We start from the raw sequence: 21,872 nt of genomic DNA, 5'->3' as shown, positions 1-21,872 counted from the left end.
TTTTACTGTTTTATATTTTTATTATTTTATTGTTTTACATTTTTATTATTTTATTGTTTTATATTTTTATTATTTTATTGTTTTATATTTTTATTATTGTATTGTTTTATATTTTTATTATTTTATTGTTTTATATTTTTATTATTTGATTTTTTAGATTTTTATTATTTTAGTGTTTTATATTTTTATTATTTTATTTTTAATATTTTTATTATTTTATTGTTTTATATTTTCATTATTTTATTGTTTTATATTTTTATTATTTGATTTTTTAGATTTTTATTATTTTAGTGTTTTATATTTTTATTATTTTATTTTTTAATATTTTTATTATTTTATTGTTTTATATTTTCATTATTTTATTGTTTTATATTTTTATTATTTTATTGTTTCCCCTTCTACGTGACGTTACCGAAAGAACCAATAATAAAAATTATTATTAATTCGCAGCGTGATGTCACATCCGGAGGGGTTGCATGTGGCGTGATGTCACCGGAAGTTGCTAACTCCCCCTTTTATATCTATATTTTTTAAACACATCGCCCACGACTCTCCCTGCTTTTAAATTAAAAACGAAAACAAATCGATCATTTTATTTTGTGTTTCCTATAAAAATCGACGGACTTAAAAATAATAATTAATTGACCGCGTGATGTCACATCCGAAGGTGTGAGGCGATTGCGTGATGTCACCGGAAGTTACTAAGCCCCCTTTTATATATATATTTTTAAACACATGGCAAACGACTCTCATTGCTTTTAAATTAAAAAGAAAAACAAATTCATCATTTGAATTCGTGTCTACTTTTTTTTCCTATAAAAACCGACGGATTTAAAAATAAAAATTAATTGACCGCATGATGTCACATCCGGAGGTGTGAGACGCTGGCGTGATGTCACCGGAAGCTCCTATCCCCCTCCCCCCCCCTATAATATTCATTTTTTTAACGCATCGCAAACGACTAAAATTTTTTTAAAAAAAAAATTAAAAACAACCAAAAAAACCGAAATCGATCGCTTAAGTTCGGGTGAATTGAATAAAATCGCCGGATTTCAAACGAAAAACCGTTCACACAATAAAAATAAATAAATTTCCCGCCTGACGTCACTTCCGCCCACCTCTCCCTCCCTCCCTCTCTCCCTCTCTCTCTCTCCTCAACGGCGTGGTGAGTTAATGGCGTCCGATAATCTCGCCTCTCCCTTCTCTCCCTCCACCACCATCATTATCCACCTCCATCCGTAGTCATCGTCCACCTCCTCCCGCCATCGTAGAGGCGCGCGTGGATCCCTTCCCCGCTCCCAGCTTCCCGCTCCCGTCTCCTCAGCGGCGGCGTCGACCCATCGGTCGCGAGCCGAGCGCATTCGGCTCGGGTAGGCCGCAGGCTTTCGGCCGTCCCGCTCCCTTCTGAGTCGCTGCGAAGAAAATTTTTCTTATTTATTTTAAATAAATGTGTGTGGTTTTTTTAATCGCGATTTAGTTTGCCGCGCGTGTGTGTTATTATGTGTGCACGCGCGTGTGTGTGTGTATAATGTGTACAAGCGTGTGTGTATAATGTGTACAAGTGTGTGTGTAATGTGTGTGTATAATGTGTACAAGTGTGTATAATGTGTACAAGTGTGTATAATGTGTACAAGTGTGTATAATGTGTACAAGTGTGTGTATAATGTGTACACGTGCGTGTATAATGTGTACAAGTGTGTGTATTATGTGTACAAGTGTGTATCATGTGTATTATGTGTACAAGTGTGTGTATAATGTGTACAAGTGTGTGTATAATGTGTACAAGTGTGTATAATGTGTACAAGCGTGTGTATAATGTGTGTGTATAATGTGTACAAGTGTGTGTATAATGTGTACAAGTGTGTGTGTAATGTGTGTATGTATAATGTGTACAAGTGTGTGTATAATGTGTACAAGCGTGTTTGTATAATGTGTACAAGCGTGTGTATTATGTGTACAAGCGTGTATCATGTGTATAATGTGTACAAGTGTGTGTATAATGTGTACAAGTGTGTGTATTATGTGTACAAGTGTGTATAATGTGTACAAGTGTGTGTATAATGTGTACAAGTGTGTGTATAATGTGTACAAGTGTGTATAATGTGTACAAGTGTGTATAATGTGTACAAGTGTGTGTATTATGTGTACAAGCGTGTGTATTATGTGTACAAGCGTGTGTATAATGTGTACAAGCGTGTGTATAATGTGTACAAGTGTGTGCATAATGTGTACAAATGTGTGTGCATAATGTGTACAAATGTGTGTGCATAATGTGTACACGTGTGTGTATGTGTACAAGTGTGTGTATAATGTGTACAAGTGTGTATAATGTGTACAAGTGTGTGTAGTATGTGTACAAGTGTGTGTAGTATGTGTACAAGCGTGTGTATAATGTGTACAAGCGTGTGTATAATGTGTACAAGCGTGTGTATAATGTGTACAAGCGTGTGTATAATGTGTACAAGTGTGTGTGCATAATGTGTACACCTGTGTGTGTATGTGTACAAGTGTGTGTATAATGTGTACAAGTGTGTATAATGTGTACAAGTGTGTATAATGTGTACAAGTGTGTGTGTATTGTGTACAAGTGTGTATAATGTGTACAAGTGTGTGTATAATGTGTACAAGTGTGTGTGCATAATGTGTACACGTGTGTGTATATGTGTACAAGTGTGTGTATAATGTGTGTGTATAATGTGTACAAGTGCGTGTATAATGTGTACAAGTGTGTGTATAATGTGTACAAGCGTGTGTATAATGTGTACAAGTGTGTGTATAATGTGTACAAGTGTGTGTATAATGTGTACAAGTGTGTGTATAATGTGTACAAGTGTGTGTGTATAATGTGTACAAGTGTGTGTGTATAATGTGTACGTGTGTGTATAATGTGTACAAGTGTGTATAATGTGTACAAGTGTGTGTGTATAATGTGTACAAGTGTGTGTATAATGTGTACAAGTGTGTGTGTATTATGTGTATAATGTGTACAAGTGTGTGTATAATGTGTACAAGTGCGTGTATAATGTGTACAAGTGTGTGTATTGTGTGTATAATGTGTACAAGTGTGTGTATAATGTGTACAAGTGTGTGTATAATGTGTACAAGTGTGTGTATAATGTGTACAAGTGCGTGTATTGTGTGTATAATGTGTACAAGTGTGTGTATAATGTGTGCAAGTGTGTGTATAATGTGTACAAGTGTGTGTGTATAATGTGTACAAGTGTGTGTATAATGTGTACAAGTGCGTGTATAATGTGTACACGTGTGTGTATTGTGTGTATAATGTGTACAAGTGTGTGTATAATGTGTACAAGTGTGTGTATAATGTGTACACGTGCGTGTATAATGTGTACACGTGCGTGTGTATTATGTGTACACGTGCGTGTGTATTATGTGTACAAGTGTGTGTGTATTATGTGTACAAGTGTGTATAATGTGTATATGTGAATAGTGTGTATAATGTGTGTGTACAAGTGTGTATAATGTGTATATGTATAGTGTGTATAATGTGTACAAGTGTGTGCATATGTATGTGTATAATGTGTATAGTGTGTGTGTATAGGTCTGTGTATAATGTGTATAGTGTGTGTGTATAGGTCTGTGTATAATGTGTATAGTATAGTGTGTATAGGTCTGTGTATAATGTGTATAGTATAGTGTGTATAGGTCTGTGTATAATGTATATAGTGTGTGTGTATAGGTCTGTGTATAATGTATATAGTGTGTGTGTATAGGTCTGTGTATAGTGTGTATAGTGTGTGTGTATAGGTCTGTGTATAATGTGTATAGTGTGTGTGTATAGGTCTGTGTATAATGTGTATAGTGTGTGTGTGTATAGGTCTGTGTATAATGTATATAGTGTGTGTGTATAGGTCTGTGTATAGTGTGTGTATAGGTCTGTGTATAGTGTGTGTATAGGTCTGTGTATAATGTATATAGTGTGTGTATAGGTCTGTGTATAATGTGTATAGTGTGTGTGTATAGGTCTGTGTATAATGTGTAGTGTGTGTGTATAGGTCTGTGTATAATGTGTATAGTGTGTGTGTGTATAGGTCTGTGTATAATGTGTATAGTGTGTGTATAGGTCTGTGTATGATGTGTATAGTGTGTGTATATAGGTCTGTGTATAGTGTGTGTATAGGTCTGTGTATAATGTGTATAGTGTGTGTATAGGTCTGTGTATAATGTGTATAGTGTGTGTATAGGTCTGTGTATAATGTGTATAGTGTGTGTGTATAGGTCTGTGTATAATGTATAGTGTGTGTGTGTATAGGTCTGTGTATAATGTGTATAGTGTGTATAGGTCTGTGTATAATGTGTATAGTGTGTATAGGTCTGTGTATAATGTATAGTGTGTGTATAGGTCTGTGTATAATGTGTATAGTGTGTGTGTATAGGTCTGTGTATAATGTGTATAGTTTGTGTGTATAGGTCTGTGTATAATGTGTATAGTGTGTGTGTGTATAGGTCTGTGTATTGTGTATAGTGTGTGTGTGTATAGGTCTGTGTATAATGTGTATAGTGTGTGTGTATAGGTCTGTGTATAATGTGTATAGTGTGTGTATAGGTATGTGTATAATGTGTATAGTGTGTGTATATAGGTATGTGTATAATGTGTATAGTGTGTGTATATAGGTCTGTGTATAATGTGTATAGTGTGTGTGTGTATAGGTCTGTGTATAATGTGTATAGTGTGTGTGTATAGGTCTGTGTATAATGTATATAGTGTGTGTGTGTATAGGTCTGTGTATAGTGTGTATAGTGTGTGTATAGGTCTGTGTATAGTGTGTATAGTGTGTGTATAGGTCTGTGTATAATGTGTATAGTGTGTGTGTATAGGTCTGTGTATAATGTGTATAGTGTGTATAGGTCTGTGTATAATGTGTATAGTGTGTGTGTGTATAGGTCTGTGTATAGTGTGTATAGTGTGTGTATAGGTCTGTGTATAGTGTGTATAGTGTGTGTATAGGTCTGTGTATAATGTGTATAGTGTGTGTGTATAGGTCTGTGTATAATGTGTATAGTGTGTATAGGTCTGTGTATAATGTGTATAGTGTGTGTGTGTATAGGTCTGTGTATAATGTGTATAGTGTGTGTGTATAGGTCTATGTATAATGTGTATAGTGTGTGTGTATAGGTCTGTGTATAATGTGTATAGTGTGTGTGTATAGGTCTATGTATAATGTGTATAGTGTGTGTATATAGGTCTGTGTATAGTGTATAGTGTGTGTATAGGTCTGTGTATAATGTGTATAGTGTGTGTGTATAGGTCTGTGTATAATGTATGTGTGTAGCTTGTGCGCTGTGTTGGTGTGTACTGTTGAGAAACGTTGAATGGACTTAGTAAGTGTGTCACTACCCAAACCACGTGTCCTCCCCGTTTCCCCCTCTCTCCCCGTGTCTCTCCCCGTGTCTTCATGTCTCGGTATCTCTCCCGTGTCTCTACTTGTCTCTGTGTCTCTCTCCCCGTGTCTCTCTCCCCGTGTCTCCGTCTCCTAGTGTCTCTCCGTGTCTCTTTCCCGTGTCTCTCCTTGTGTCTGTGTCTCTCTCCCCGTGTCTCTCTTCTGTCTCTCCCCGTGTCTCTCTCCCGGTGTCTCTGTCTCCTAGTGTCTCTCCGTGTCTCTTTCCCGTCTCTCTCCCTGTGTCTCTCTCCCCGTGTCTCTCTCCCCGTGTCTCTCTCCCCGTGTCTCTGTCTCCCCGTGTCTCTGTCTCCCCGTATCTGTGGGTATCTATGGGTCTCTGGGTATGTGTCTCCGAGTATGGGTCTCTGTGGGTGTGGGTCTCTATGGGTCTCTGTGGGTCTCTGTGTGTCTCTATGAGTATGGGTCTCTGTGTCTCTATGAGTGTCGGTGTCTGTGGGTCTCTATGAGTGTGGGTCTCTGTGGGTCTCTGAGTGTGGGTCTCTGTGAGTATGGGTTTCTATGAGTGTGTGTCTCTATGAGTGTGGGTCTCTGTGGGTCTCTATGAGTGGGGGTCTCTGTGTGTCTCTATGAGTATGGGTCTCTGTGTCTCTATGAGTGTCGGTGTCTGTGGGTCTCTATGAGTGTGGGTCTCTGTGGGTCTCTGTGAGTCTCTGTGGGTCTCTGTGGGTCTCTATGAGTGTGGGTCTCTGTGGGTCTCTGTGTGTCTCTGAGTATGGGTCTCTGTGTCTCTATGAGTGTGGGTCTCTGTGGGTCTCTATGAGTGTGGGTCTCTGTGGGTCTCTATGAGTGTGGGTCTCTGTGGGTCTCTATGAGTGTGGGTCTCTGTGGGTCTCTATGAGTGTGGGTCTCTGTGGGTCTCTATGGGTCTCTGTGAGTGTGGGTCTCTGTGGGTCTCTGTGGGTCTCTGTGAGTGTGGGTCTCTGTGGGTCTCTATGAGTGTGGGTCTCTGTGGGTCTCTATGAGTGTGGGTCTCTGTGGGTCTCTATGAGTGTGGGTCTCTGTGGGTCTCTGTGGGTCTCTGTGGGTATGGGTCTCTGTGTATATGTGTGTATATCTGTGTATATATATGTGTGTATATATCTGTGTATATATCTGTGTGTGTGTGTATATATGTGTATATCTGTGTATATATGTGTGTGTATATATCTGTGTATATATCTGTGTGTGTGTGTGTATATATGTGTATATCTGTGTATATATATGTGTGTGTATATATCTGTGTATATATCTGTGTGTGTGTGTATATATGTGTATATCTGTGTATATATGTGTGTGTATATATCTGTGTATATATCTGTGTGTGTGTGTATATATGTGTATATCTGTGTATATATATGTGTGTGTATATATCTGTGTATATATCTGTGTGTGTTTGTATATATGTGTATATCTGTGTATATATGTGTGTGTATATATCTGTGTATATATCTGTGTGTGTGTGTATATATGTGTATATCTGTGTATATATGTGTGTGTGTATATATCTGTGTGTATATCTGTGTGTGTGTGTGTATATATGTGTATATCTGTGTATATGTGTGTGTGTATATATCTGTGTGTATATGTGTGTGTGTATATATCTGTGTATATATCTGTGTATATGTGTGTATATGTGTGTGTGTATATATCTGTGTGTATATGTGTGTGTGTATATATCTGTGTGTATATGTGTGTGTATATATCTGTGTATATATCTGTGTATATGTGTGTATATATGTGTGTGTATATATGTGTATATATCTGTGTGTATATGTGTGTGTATATCTGTGTATATATGTGTGTGTGTATATATCTGTGTATATATCTGTGTGTGTGTGTATATGTGTATATCTGTGTATATGTGTGTGTGTATATATCTGTGTGTATATGTGTGTATATATATCTGTGTATATATCTGTGTATATCTGTGTATATGTGTGTATATATATGTGTGTATATATGTGTATATATCTGTGTGTGTGTGTATATCTGTGTATGTGTGTATATATGTGTGTATATGTGTATATATCTGTATATGTGTGTATATATCTGTGTGTGTATATCTGTATATATATATCTGTATATGTGTATATATCTGTATATCTGTGTGTGTGTGTATATCTGTGTATATATCTGTATATCTGTGTGTATATATCTGTGTGTGTATATATCTGTGTGTGTGTATATCTGTATATATATCTGTATATGTGTATATATCTGTATATCTGTGTGTGTATATCTGTGTATATATCTGTATATCTGTGTGTGTATATATCTGTGTGTGTGTGTATATCTGTGTATATATGTGTATATGTATGTGTGTATATCTGTGTGTGTATATCTGTGTGTGTATCTGTATATATCTGTGTATGTGTATATATCTGTGTATGTGTATATATCTGTGTATGTGTATATATCTGTATATCTGTGTGTATATATCTGTGTGTGTATATATCTGTGTGTGTATATCTGTGTGTGTGTATATCTGTGTATATATCTGTGTGTGTATATATCTGTGTGTGTGTGTGCGTGTCCTCTGTTGCAGTGCGCAGGGTGACCAAGATGCAGATCTTTGTCAAGACCCTCACGGGCAAGACGATCACACTCGACGTTGAAGCCTCGGATGCCATCGATGTCGTCAAGGGGAAGATTCATGACAAGGAGGGTGAGTCACATCGCCACCATCAGTAGCATCATCAACATCATCAGTAGCATCATCATCAGTAGCATCATCATCAGTAGCATCATCAGCATCATCAGTAGCATCATCATCAGTAGCATCATCATCAGTAGCATCATCAACATCATCAGGAGCATCATCAGCATCAGCAGCAACAACATCAGGAGCATCATCAGTAGCATCATCATCAGTAGCATCATCATAATCAGTAGCAGCAGCATCAGCAGCATCATCAGTAGCATCATCATCAGTAGCATCATCATCAGTAGCATCATCATCAGTAGCATCATCATAATCAGTAGCAGCAGCATCAGCAGCATCATCAGTAGCATCATCATCAGTAGCATCATCATCAGTAGCATCATCATAATCAGTAGCAGCAGCATCAGCGGCATCATCAGTGGCATCATCATCAGTAGCATCATCATAATCAGTAGCAGCAGCATCAGCAGCATCATCAGTAGCATCATCATCAGTAGCATCATCATCAGTAGCATCATCATCAGTAGCATCATCATAATCAGTAGCAGCAGCATCAGCAGCATCATCAGTAGCATCATCATCAGTAGCATCATCATCAGTAGCATCATCATAATCAGTAGCAGCAGCATCAGCGGCATCATCAGTGGCATCATCATCAGTAGCATCATCATAATCAGTAGCAGCAGCATCAGCGGCATCATCAGTGGCATCATCAGCATCAGCAGCAACATCAGCATCAGGAGCATCATCAACATCAGCATCATCATCAGCAACATCAGCATCAGCAGCAACAACATCATCAGCTTTCCTCTCACACCCTCACCTCTCGCTCACCACGTCTCTCCCCGTGTCACTCTCCCTGTGTGTGTGTCTCCCCTTGTCTCTCTCCCCGTGTCTCACTCCTTGTCTCCCTGTGTCTCTCTGTGTCTCTCTCCTTGTCTCCCTGTGTCTCCCTGTCTCTCCCTGTGTGTCTCTCTCCCCATGTCTCTCACCCTGTGTCTGTCTCCCTGTGTCTCCCCGTGTCTCTCTCCTTGTCTCCCTGTCTCCCTGTCTCCCTCCCTGTGTGTGTCTCTCCCCGTGTCTCTCTCCCCATGTCTCTCCCCGTGTCTCTCTCCCCGTGTCTCTCTCCCCGTGTCTCTCTCCCCGTGTCTCTCTCCCCGTGTCTCTCCCCGTGTCTCTCCCTGTGTCTCTCCCCGTGTCTCTCTCCCCGTGTCTCTCTCCCTGTCTCCCTGTGTCTCTCCTTGTGTCTCTCCCCGTGTCTCTCTCCCCGTGTCTCTCTCCCCGTGTCTCTCCCTGTGTCTCTCTCCCTGTGTGTCTCTCCCCGTGTCTCTCTCCCTGTCTCCCTGTGTCTCCCCGTGTCTCTCTCCTTGTGTGTTTCTCCCCGTGTCTCTCTCCCCGTGTCTCTCTCCCTGTGTGTGTCTCTCCCTGTGTCTCTCTCCTTGTCTCCGTCTCTCTCCCTGTGTGTCTCTCTCCCTGTCTCTCTCCCCGTGTCTCTCCCTGTGTCTCTCCGTGTGTCTCTCTCCCCGTGTCTCTAGCCCCGTGTCTCCTTGTGTGTCTCTCCCTGTGTCTCTCCCTGTGTGTCTCTCTCCTTGTCTCCCTGTGTCTCCCTGTCTCTCTCCCTGTGTGTCGCTCTCCCTGTCTCTCTCCCTGTGTCTCTCTCCCCGTGTCTCTCTCCCCGTGTCTCTCTCCCCGTGTCTCCTTGTGTGTCTCTCCCTGTGTCTCTCTCCCTGTGTCTTACTCCCTGTCTCCCTGTGTCTCTCTCCTTGTCTCCCTGTCTCCCTGTGTCTCTCTCCCCGTGTCTCTCTCCCCGTGTCTCTCTCCCCGTGTCTCTCTCCCCGTGTCTCTCTCCCCGTGTGTGTCTCTCCCTGTGTGTGTCTCTCCCTGTGTCTCTCTCCCTGTCTCTCTCCCTGTCTCTCTCTGTGTGTGTCTCTCTCTGTGTGTCTCTCCCTGTGTCTCTCCCTGTGTCTCTCTCCCCGTGTCTCTCTCTCCCTGTCTCCCGGTGTCTCCCCGTGTCTCTCCCTGTGTGTGTATCTCCTTGTGTGTATCTCTACTTGTGTGTCCCTCTCCTTGTCTCTCCCCCCGTGTCTTACTCCCTGTCTCCCTGTGTCTCTCTCCCCGTGTCTCCTTGTGTGTCTCTCCCTGTGTGTCTCTCTCCCCGTGTCTCTCCCTGTGTCTCTCTCCCCGTGTCTCTCTCTCCCTGTCTCCCGGTGTCTCCCCGTGTCTCTCCCTGTGTGTGTATCTCCTTGTGTGTATCTCTACTTGTGTGTCCCTCTCCTTGTCTCTCCCCCCGTGTCTTACTCCCTGTCTCCCTGTGTCTCTCTCCCCGTGTCTCCTTGTGTGTCTCTCCCTGTGTGTCTCTCTCCCCGTGTCTCTCCCTGTGTCTCTCTCCCTGTGTCTTTCTCCCTGTGTCTCTTTCTCTGTCTCTCCCTGTGTCTCTCTCCCTGTCTCTCTCCCCCTGTATCTCTCTCCCTGTCTTTCTGTGTCTCCCTGTCTCTCTCCCCCTGTGTCTCTCTCCCTGTCTTTCTGTGTCTCCCTGTCTCTCTCTCCCTGTGTCTCTCTCTCCCTGTCTCCCTGTTTCTCTCCCTGTCTCTCTCTGACCCTGTCTCTCTCCCTGTCTCTCTCTGACCCTGTCTCTCTCCCTGTCTCTCTCTGACCCTGTCTCTCTCCCTGTCTCTCTCTGACCCTGTCTCTCTCCCTGTCTCTCCCTGTCTCCCTGTCTCTCTCCCTGTCTCTCTCTGACCCTGTCTCTCTCTCCCTGTCTCTCTCTGACCCTGTCTCTCTCTCCCTCTCTCCCTCTGACCCTGTCTCTCTCTCCCTGTCTCTCTCCCCCGTGTCTCTCTCCCCTCCCTGTCTCTCTCCCTGTCTCTCTCCTTGTCTCTCTCCCTGTCTCTCTCCCTGTCTCTCTCCCTGTCTCTCTCCCTGTCTCTCTCCCTGTCTCTCTCACCTCCCTGTCTCTCTCCCTGTCTCTCTCTGACCCTGTCTCTCTCTCCCTCTCTCCCTCTGACTCTGTCTCTCTCCCTGTCTCTCCCCTGTCTCTCTCTGACCCTGTCTTTCTCCCTGTTTCTCTCCCTCTCTCCCTCTGACCCTGTCTCTCTCTCCCTGTCTCTCTCCCTGTCTCTCTCCCTGTCTCTCTCCCCTCCCTGTCTCTCTCCCCTCCCTCTCTCTCTCTCTCCCTCTGACCCTGTCTCTCTCTCCCTGTCTCTCTCTCCGTCTCTCCCTCTGACCCTGTCTCTCTCCCTGTCTCTCTCCCCTCCCGGTCTCTCTCCCTGTCTCTCTCCCCTCCCTGTCTCTCTCCCTATCTCTCTCTGACCCTGTCTCTCTCCCTGTCTCTCTCTCCCTGTCTCTCTCTGACCCTGTATCTCTCCCTCTCTCCCTCTGACCCTGTCTCTCTCTGACCCTGTCTCTCTCCCTGTCTCTGACCCTGTCTCTCTCCCCTCCCTGTCTCTCTCCCTGTCTCTCTCCCTGTCTCTCTCCCTGTCTCTCTCCCCTCCCTGTCTCTCTCCCTGTCTCTCTCCCTCTCTCCCTCTGACCCTGTCTCTCTCCCCTCCCTGTCTCTCTCCCTGTCTCTCTCTCCCCTCCCTGTCTCTCTCACCCTGTCTCTCTCCCTGTCTCTCTCCCTGTCTCCCCTCCCTGTCTCTCTCCCCTCCCTGTCTCTCTCTCCCTGTCTCTCTGACCCTGTCTCTCTCCCTGTCTCTCTCCCTGTCTCCCCTCCCTGTCTCTCTCCCCTCCCTGTCTCTCTCTCCCTGTCTCTCTGACCCTGTCTCTCTCCCCCGTGTCTCTCTCCCCTCCCTGTCTCTCTCCCCTCCCCAGGAATCCCTCCGGAACAGCAGAGGCTGATCTTCGCCGGCAAGCAGTTGGAGGATGGCCGCACGTTGGGAGATTATAACATCCAGAAGGGTGAGCGAGAGACGTGTGGTGTGTGTCTCACTGTCTCACTGTGTCTCACTGTGTCTCACTGTGTGTGTGTGTCTCACTGTGTGTGTGTGTCTCACTGTGTGTGTGTGTCTCACTCTGTGTGTGTGTCTCACTGTGTGTCTCACTGTGTGTGTGTCTCACTGTCTCACTGTGTGTCTCACTGTGTCTCACTGTGTGTGTGTGTCTCACTGTGTGTGTGTGTCTCACTGTGTGTGTGTGTCTCACTGTGTGTGTGTGTCTCACTGTGTGTGTCTCACTGTGTGTCTCACTGTGTGTGTCTCACTGTGTGTGTCTCACTGTGTGTGTCTCACTGTGTGTCTCACTGTGTGTCTCACTGTGTGTGTGTGTGTCTCACTGTGTGTCTCACTGTGTGTCTCACTGTGTGTGTGTGTCTCACTGTGTGTGTGTGTCTCACTGTGTGTCTCACTCTGTGTGTGTCTCTCTGTGTCTCACTCTGTGTGTCTCTGTGTCTCTCACTGTGTGTCTCACTGTGTGTGTCTCACTGTGTGTGTGTCTCACTGTGTGTGTGTCTCAGTGTCTCACTGTGTGTCTCACTGTGTGTCTCACTGTGTGTCTCACTGTGTCTCACTGTGTCTCACTGTGTGTGTCTCACTGTGTGTGTCTCACTGTGTGTCTCACTGTGTCTCACTCTGTGTGTCTCTCTGTGTGTCTCACTGTGTGTCTCACTGTGTGTCTCTCTGTGTGTCTCACTGTGTGTCTGTCAGTGTGTCTCACTGTGTGTGTGTCTCCGTGTGTGTGTCACTCTGTGTCTCACTGTGTGTGTGTGTCACTGTGTGTGTCTCACTCTGTGTGTGTGTCTCACTGTGTGTCTCACTCGGTGTGTGTCTCACTGTGTGTCTCACTGTGTGTGTCTCCGTGTGTCTCACTGTGTGTCTCACTGTGTGTGTGTCTCACTGTGTGTGTCTCCGTGTCTCACCGTGTGTCTCACTCTGTGTGTGTGTCTCACTGTGTGTGTCTCACTCTGTGTGTGTGTCTCACTGTGTGTGTCTCACTCTGTGTCTCAGTGTGTGTCTCACTGTGTGTGTGTCTCACTGTCTCATTGTGTGTCTCACTGTCTCACTGTCTCACTGTGTGTCTCTGTGTGTGTCACTGTGTGTCTCACTGTGTGTCTCACTGTGTGTCTCAGTGTGTGTCACTGTGTGTGTCACTGTGTGTGTCTCACTGTGTGTGTCTCTGTGTGTGTGTCTCACTCTGTGTGTGTGTCTCACTGTGTCTCACTGTGTGTGTGTGTCTCACTGTGTGTGTGTGTCTCACTGTGTGTGTGTGTGTCTCACTGTGTGTCTCTCACTGTGTCTCTCACTGTGTGTGTCACTGTGTGTGTGTGTCACTCTGTGTGTGTCACTCTGTGTGTGTCTCACTGTGTGTGTGTCTCACTGTGTGTGTCTCACTGTGTGTGTCTCACTGTGTGTGTGTCTCACTGTGTGTGTCTCACTGTGTGTGTCTCACTGTGTGTGTCTCACTGTGTGTGTCTCACTGTGTGTGTCTCACTGTGTGTGTCTCACTGTGTGTGTCTCACTGTGTGTGTCTCACTGTGTGTGTGTCTCACTGTGTGTGTCTCACTGTGTGTGTCTCACTGTGTGTGTGTCTCACTGTGTGTGTCTCACTGTGTGTGTGTGTGTGTCTCACTGTGTGTGTGTCTGTGTGTGTCTCTCACTGTGTGTCTCACTGTGTGTGTGTCTCTCACTGTGTGTGTCTCACACTCTGTGTGTGTCTCACTGTGTGTGTGTCTCACTGTGTGTCTCTCAGTGTCTCACTGTGTGTGTCTCACTGTGTGTCTCACTGTGTGTGTCTCCGTGAGTCTCACTCTGTGTGTGTCTCACTGTGTGTCTCACTGTGTGTCTCACTGTGTGTGTGTCTCACTGTGTGTGTGTCTCACTGTGTGTCTCACTGTGTGTCTCTCACTGTGTCTCACTGTGTGTGTCTCACTGTGTGTGTCTCACTGTGTGTCTCACTGTGTCTCTCACTGTGTGTGTCTCACTGTGTGTCTCACTGTGTCTCTCACTGTGTGTGTCTCACTGTGTGTCTCTCACTGTGTGTCTCACTGTGTGTGTGTCTCACTGTGTGTGTCTCACTGTGTGTCTCACTGTGTGTGTCTCACTGTGTGTCTCACTGTGTGTGTCTCACTGTGTCTCTCACTCTGTGTGTCTCACTGTGTGTCTCACTGTGTGTCTCTCACTGTGTGTGTCTCACTGTGTGTCTCTCACTGTGTCTCACTGTGTGTGTCTCACTGTGTGTCTCACTGTGTGTGTCTCACTGTGTGTGTCTCTCACTGTGTGTCTCACTGTGTGTCTCACTGTGTGTGTCTCACTCTGTGTGTCTCACTGTGTGTGTCTCACTGTGTGTGTGTCTCACTCTGTGTGTCTCACTGTGTGTGTCTCACTGTGTGTCTCACTCTGTGTGTGTCTCACTGTGTGTGTCTCACTCTGTGTGTCTCACTGTGTGTCTCACTGTGTGTCTCACTCTGTGTGTGTCTCACTGTGTGTGTCTCACTCTGTGTGTGTCTCACTCTGTGTGTGTCTCACTGTGTGTGTCTCACTGTGTGTGTCTCACTGTGTGTGTCTCACTCTGTGTGTCTCACTGTGTGTCTCACTGTGTGTGTCTCACTGTGTGTCTCACTCTGTGTGTCTCACTGTGTGTGTCTCACTGTGTGTCTCACTCTGTGTGTGTCTCACTGTGTGTGTCTCACTCTGTGTGTCTCACTGTGTGTCTCACTGTGTGTCTCACTCTGTGTGTGTCTCACTGTGTGTGTCTCACTCTGTGTGTGTCTCACTCTGTGTGTGTCTCACTGTGTGTGTCTCACTGTGTGTGTCTCACTGTGTGTCTCACTGTGTCTCACTGTGTGTCTCACTGTGTGTCTCACTGTGTGTGTCTCACACTGTGTGTGTCTCACTCTGTGTGTGTCTCACTGTGTGTCTCTCTGTGTGTCTCACTGTGTGTCTCTCACTGTGTGTGTCTCACTGTGTGTGTCTCACTGTGTGTGTCTCACTGTGTGTGTGTCTCACTGTGTGTGTGTGTCTCACTGTGTGTCTCACTGTGTGTGTGTCTTACTGTGTGTCTCACTCTGTGTGTGTCTCTCTGTGTTTGTGTCTCACTGTGTGTGTGTCACTGTGTGTCTCACTCTGTGTGTCTCACTGTGTGTGTGTGTCACTGTGTGTCTCACTGTGTGTGTCACTGTGTGTCTCACTCTGTGTGTCTCACTGTGTGTCTCACTGTGTGTGTCTCACTCTGTGTGTCTCACTGTGTGTCTCACTGTGTGTGTCTCTCACTGTGTCTCTCACTGTGTGTCTCACTGTGTGTCTCACTCTGTGTGTGTGTCTCACTGTGTGTGTCTCACTGTGTGTGTGTCTCTCACTGTGTCTCACTGTGTGTGTCTCACTGTGTGTCTCACTCTGTGTGTCTCACTGTGTGTGTCTCACTGTGTGTCTCACTGTGTGTCTCACTGTGTGTGTCTCACTGTGTGTGTCTCACTGTGTGTGTCTCACTCTGTGTGTGTCTCACTGTGTGTGTCTCTCACTGTGTGTCTCACTCTGTGTGTGTCTCACTGTGTGTGTCTCACTCTGTGTGTCTCACTGTGTGTGTCTCACTGTGTCTCACTGTGTGTGTCTCACTGTGTGTGTCTCACTGTGTGTGTCTCACTGTGTCTCACTGTGTGTCTCCCTGTGTGTGTCTCACTGTGTGTGTCTCACTGTGTCTCACTGTGTGTCTCCCTGTGTGTGTCTCACTGTGTGTGTGTCTCTCACTGTGTCTCACTGTGTGTGTCTCACTGTGTGTCTCACTCTGTGTGTCTCACTGTGTGTGTCTCACTGTGTGTCTCACTGTGTGTCTCACTGTGTGTGTCTCACTGTGTGTGTCTCACTCTGTGTGTGTCTCACTGTGTGTGTCTCACTCTGTGTGTCTCACTGTGTGTGTCTCACTGTGTGTGTCTCACTGTGTGTGTCTCACTGTGTGTGTCTCACTCTGTGTGTCTCACTGTGTGTGTCTCACTGTGTGTGTGTCTCACTGTGTGTCTCACTGTGTGTGTCTCACTGTGTGTCTCTGTGTCTCACTGTGTGTGTGTCTCACTGTGTGTGTGTCTCACTGTGTGTCTCACTGTGTGTCTCACTGTGTGTGTGTGTCTCACTGTGTGTCTCACTGTGTGTGTCTCACTGTGTGTCTCACTGTGTGTGTGTCTCACTGTGTGTCTCACTGTGTGTGTCTCACTCTGTGTGTCTCACTGTGTGTGTCTCACTGTGTGTGTGTCTCACTGTGTGTGTCTCACTCTGTGTGTCTCACTGTGTGTCTCACTGTGTGTGTCTCACTGTGTGTGTCTCACTGTGTGTGTCTCACTGTGTGTGTCTCACTGTGTGTGTCTCACTGTGTGTGTCTCACTGTGTGTCTCACTGTGTGTGTCTCACTGTGTGTGTCTCACTGTGTGTGTCTCACTGTGTGTGTCTCACTGTGTGTCTCACTCTGTGTGTGTCTCACTCTGTGTGTGTCTCACTGTGTGTGTCTCACTGTGTGTGTCTCACTGTGTGTCTCACTGTGTGTCTCACTGTGTGTCTCACTGTGTGTCTCACTGTGTGTCTCACACTGTGTGTGTCTCACTCTGTGTGTGTCTCACTGTGTCTCACTGTGTGTCTCACTCTCTGTGTGTCTCTCTGTGTGTCTCACTGTGTGTCTCACTGTGTGTCTCACTGTGTCTCTCTCACTGTGTCTCTCACTGTGTCTCACTGTGTGTGTCTCACTGTGTGTCTCACTGTGTGTCTCACTGTGTGTGTCTCACTGTGTGTGTCTCACTGTGTGTCTCACTGTGTGTGTCTCACTGTGTGTGTCTCACTGTGTGTGTCTCACTCTGTGTGTCTCACTGTGTGTCTCACTGTGTGTCTCACTCTGTGTGTGTCTCACTGTGTGTGTCTCACTGTGTGTGTCTCACTGTGTGTGTCTCACTGTGTGTGTCTCACTCTGTGTGTCTCACTGTGTGTGTCTCACTGTGTGTGTCTCACTGTGTGTCTCACTGTGTCTCACTGTGTGTCTCACTCTCTGTGTGTCTCTCTGTGTGTCTCACTGTGTCTCTCTCACTGTGTGTCTCTCACTGTGTCTCACTGTGTGTGTCTCACTGTGTGTGTCTCACTGTGTGTCTCACTGTGTGTCTCACTGTGTGTCTCACTGTGTGTGTCTCACTGTGTGTGTCTCACTGTGTGTGTCTCACTGTGTGTCTCACTGTGTGTCTCACTGTGTGTGTCACTGTGTGTGTCTCACTGTGTGTCTCACTGTGTGTCTCACTGTGTGTCTCACTGTGTGTCTCACTGTGTGTGTCTCACTGTGTCTCACTGTGTGTGTCTCACTGTGTGTGTCTCACTGTGTCCCACTGTGTCACACTGTGTGTGTCTCACTGTGTGTCTCACTGTGTGTGTCTCACTGTGTGTGTCTCACTGTGTGTCTCACACTGTGTGTGTCTCACTCTGTGTGTGTCTCACTGTGTGTCTCTCACTGTGTCTCACTGTGTGTCTCACTCTCTGTGTGTCTCTCTGTGTGTCTCACTGTGTGTCTCACTGTGTCTCTCTCACTGTGTGTCTCTCACTGTGTCTCACTGTGTGTGTCTCACTGTGTGTGTCTCACTGTGTGTGTCTCACTGTGTGTGTCTCACTGTGTGTCTCACTGTGTGTCTCACTGTGTGTGTCTCACTGTGTGTGTCTCACTGTGTGTGTCTCACTGTGTGTGTCTCACTGTGTGTCTCACTGTGTGTCTCACTGTGTGTGTCACTGTGTGTGTCTCACTGTGTGTCTCACTGTGTGTCTCACTGTGTGTGTCTCACTGTGTGTGTCTCACTGTGTGTGTCTCACTGTGTGTGTCTCACTGTGTGTGTCTCACTGTGTGTGTCTCACTGTGTGTGTCTCACTGTGTCTCTCACTGTGTGTGTCTCACTGTGTGTGTCTCACTGTGTGTGTCTCACTGTGTGTGTCTCACTGTGTCTCTCACTGTGTGTGTCTCACTGTGTGTGTCTCACTGTGTGTGTCTCACTGTGTGTCTCACTGTGTGTCTCACTGTGTGTGTCTCACTGTGTGTCTCACTCTGTGTGTGTCTCACTGTGTGTGTCTCACTGTGTGTGTGTCTCACTGTGTGTGTCTCACTGTGTGTGTGTCTCACTGTGTGTGTGTGTGTCTCAGTGTGTGTCTCACTGTGTGTGTCTCACTGTGTGTGTGTCTCACTGTGTGTGTGTGTGTCTCAGTGTGTGTCTCACTGTGTGTGTCTCACTGTGTGTGTCTCACTGTGTGTGTGTGTCTCACTGTGTGTGTGTGTCTCACTCTGTGTGTCTCACTGTGTGTGTCTCACTGTGTGTGTCTCACTGTGTGTGTGTCTCACTCTGTGTGTCTCACTGTGTGTCTCACTGTGTGTGTCTCTGTGTGTCTCACTGTGTGTCTCACTGTGTGTGTCTCACTGTGTGTGTGTCTCACTGTGTGTCTCACTGTGTCTCACTGTGTGTCTCACTCTGTGTGTCTCACTGTGTCTCTCACTGTGTGTGTGTCACTGTGTGTCTCACTGTGTGTGTGTGTCTCACTGTGTGTGTGTCTCACTGTGTGTGTGTCTCACTGTGTGTCTCACTGTGTGTGTGTGTCTCACTGTGTCTCACTGTGTGTGTGTCTCACTGTGTGTCTCAGTGTCTCTCACTGTGTGTGTCTCACTGTGTGTCTCACTGTGTGTCTCAGTGTCTCTCACTGTGTGTCTCACTGTGTGTCTCTCACTGTGTGTCTCACTGTGTGTGTCTCACTGTGTGTGTGTGTCTCACTGTGTCTCTCTCACTGTGTGTCTCACTCTGTGTGTCTCACTGTGTGTCTCACTGTGTGTGTGTCTCACTGTGTGTCTCACTGTGTGTCTCACTGTGTGTCTCACTGTGTGTGTCTCACTCTGTGTCTCACTCTGTGTGTCTCACTCTGTGTGTGTCTCACTGTGTGTGTCTCACTGTGTCTCTCTCACTGTGTGTCTCACTGTGTGTGTCTCACTGTGTGTCTCACTGTGTGTGTGTCACTGTGTGTGTCTCACTGTGTGTGTGTCACTGTGTGTGTGTCTCACTGTGTGTGTCTCACTCTGTGTGTCTCACTGTGTGTGTGTCACTGTGTGTGTGTCTCACTGTGTGTGTCTCACTGTGTGTCTCACTGTGTGTCTCACTGTGTGTGTGTCTCTCACTGTGTCTCTCACTGTGTCTCACTGTGTGTCTCACTGTGTGTCTCACTGTGTGTGTGTGTCTCACTGTGTGTGTCTCACTCTGTGTGTCTCACTGTGTGTGTGTGTCTCACTGTGTCTCACTGTGTGTCTCACTGTGTGTCTCACTGTGTGTGTGTGTCTCACTGTGTGTGTGTCTCACTGTGTGTCTCACTGTGTGTCTCACTGTGTGTGTGTCTCACTGTGTGTCTCAGTGTCTCTCACTGTGTGTGTCTCACTGTGTGTCTCACTGTGTGTCTCACTGTGTGTCTCTCACTGTGTGTCTCACTGTGTATGTCTCACACTCTGTGTGTGTCTCACTGTGTGTGTCTCACTCTGTCTCTCACTGTGTCTCACTGTGTGTCTCACTGTGTGTGTGTCTCACTCTGTGTCTCTCACTCTGTGTGTCTCAGTGTGTGTCTCACTGTGTGTCTCACTGTGTGTCTCACTGTGTGTCTCACTGTGTGTGTCTCACTGTGTCTCACTGTGTGTCTCACTGTGTGTGTCTCACTGTGTGTCTCACTCTGTGTGTGTCTCACTGTGTGTGTCTCACTGTGTGTGTCTCACTGTGTGTCTCACTGTGTGTCTCAGTGTCTCTCACTGTGTGTCTCACTGTGTGTCACTGTGTGTCTCACTGTGTGTCTCTCACTGTGTGTGTGTCTCACTGTGTGTGTCTCACTGTGCGTCTCACTGTGTGTGTCTCACTGTGTGTGTCTCACTGTGTGTCTCACTGTGTGTGTCTCACTGTGTGTCTCACTGTGTGTGTGTCTGTGTGTGTCTCTCACTGTGTGTCTCACTGTGTGTGTCACTGTGTGTGTCTCATTGTGTGTCTCACTCTGTGTGTCTCACTGTGTGTCTCCCACTGTGTGTGTGTCTCTCTGTGTCTCTCACTCTGTGTGTCTCAGTGTGTGTCTCACTGTGTGTCTCACTGTGTGTCTCACTGTGTGTGTGTCTCACTGTGTCTCACTGTGTGTCTCACTGTGTGTGTCTCACTGTGTGTCTCACTGTGTGTGTCTCACTGTGTCTCACTGTGTGTCTCCCACTGTGTCTCACTGTGTGTCTCCCACTGTGTGTGTGTCTCTCTGTGTCTCTCACTCTGTGTGTCTCAGTGTGTGTCTCACTGTGTGTCTCACTGTGTGTCTCACTGTGTGTGTGTCTCACTGTGTGTCTCACTGTGTGTGTCTCACTGTGTGTCTCACTGTGTGTGTCTCACTGTGTGTGTCTCACTCTGTGTGTGTCTCACACTGTGTGTGTCTCACTGTGTGTGTCTCACTGTGTCTCACTGTGTGTCTCACTGTGTCTCACTGTGTGTGTCTCACTGTGTGTCTCACTGTGTGTGTCTCACTGTGTGTGTCTCACTCTGTGTGTCTCACTCTGTGTGTGTCTCACTCTGTGTGTGTCTCACTGTGTGTGTCTCACTCTGTGTGTGTCTCACTGTGTGTGTCTCACTGTGTGTGTCTCACTGTGTGTGTCTCACTGTGTGTGTCTCTGTGTGTCTCACTGTGTGTGTCTCACTGTGTGTGTCTCACTCTGTGTGTGTCTCACTGTGTGTGTCTCACTGTGTGTGTCTCACTGTGTGTCTCACTGTGTCTGTCTCACTGTGTGTGTCTCACTCTGTGTGTGTCTCACTGTGTGTGTCTCACTGTGTGTGTCTCACTGTGTGTCTCACTGTGTGTCTCACTGTGTGTGTGTCTCACTGTGTGTGTGTCTCACTGTGTGTGTGTCTCACTGTGTCTCACTGTGTGTCTCACTGTGTCTCACTGTGTGTGTCTCACTGTGTGTCTCACTGTGTGTGTCTCACTGTGTGTGTGTCTCACTGTGTGTCTCACTGTGTGTGTGTCTCACTGTGTCTCACTGTGTGTCTCACACTGTGTCTCACTGTGTGTCTCACTGTCTCTCACTGTGTCTCACTGTGTCTGTCTCACTGTGTGTCTCACTGTGTGTCTCACTGTGTGTGTCTCACTGTGTGTGTCTCACTGTGTGTGTCTCACTGTGTGTCTCCGTGTCTATGTAGAGTCGACCCTTCACCTCGTCCTCAGGCTCAGGGGAGGCATCATTGAGCCTTCGCTGAAGCAGCTAGCCATGAAGTACAACTGTGACAAGATGATCTGCCGCAAGTGAGGAGAGACACGGACACTCGCACAGACACACACAGACACACACACACACAGTGACACACACACAGACACACACACATAGACACACACACAGTGACACACACACAGTGACACACACACACATAGACACACATAGACACACACAGACACAGAGTGATACACACACACACACAGAGTGATACACACACACACAGAGTGATACACACACATAGACACACACACACACACAGAGTGATACACACACACACAGTGACACACACACACACACTTACACACACACACTCGCACAGACACACAGAGTGACACACAGAGTGATACACACACACTTACACACAGACACAGACACACAGTGATACACACACATAGACACACACACACAGAGTGATACACACACAGACACACAGAGACACACACACAGTGACACACACACACAGACACACACAGTGACACACACATAGACACACACACATAAACACACACACAGTGACACACACACAGTGACACACACACACATAGACACACACAGACACAGAGTGATACACACACACACAGAGTGATACACACACACACAGAGTG

General features: G+C 46.2%; 1 protein-coding gene across 2 annotated transcripts; it reads left to right on the top strand.

Moving 5' to 3' along the window:
• Positions 1-1,067: 1,067 nt before the first annotated feature.
• LOC142923244 (ubiquitin-ribosomal protein eL40 fusion protein) lies at positions 1,068-21,345 on the top strand. 2 transcript variants are annotated; one of them, XM_076064184.1, is made up of 4 exons: positions 1,068-1,165; positions 7,948-8,067; positions 11,875-11,961; positions 21,194-21,344. In XM_076064184.1, exons 2-4 carry the CDS (start codon positions 7,965-7,967, stop codon positions 21,298-21,300), a joined length of 297 nt encoding a protein of 98 aa, XP_075920299.1. In that variant the 5' UTR covers positions 1,068-1,165; positions 7,948-7,964; the 3' UTR covers positions 21,301-21,344. The 2 variants fall into 2 exon arrangements, with proteins under 2 accessions (XP_075920299.1, XP_075920300.1); XM_076064185.1 differs by lacking the exon at positions 1,068-1,165 and adding an exon at positions 1,207-1,370 and having other exon boundaries at positions 21,194-21,345.
• Positions 21,346-21,872: the final 527 nt, after the last annotated feature.

Source organism: Petromyzon marinus, unplaced genomic scaffold (assembly GCF_048934315.1).
Source record: "Petromyzon marinus isolate PM22_M1 ecotype Great Lakes invasive population unplaced genomic scaffold, UKy_Petmar_22M1.pri1.0 PM_Scaffold_36, whole genome shotgun sequence".
NCBI lineage: Eukaryota > Metazoa > Chordata > Hyperoartia > Petromyzontiformes > Petromyzontidae > Petromyzon > Petromyzon marinus.
The sequence above is the reverse complement of the archived record's forward strand: the minus strand, read 5'-3'. Positions and strand labels throughout refer to the sequence as shown.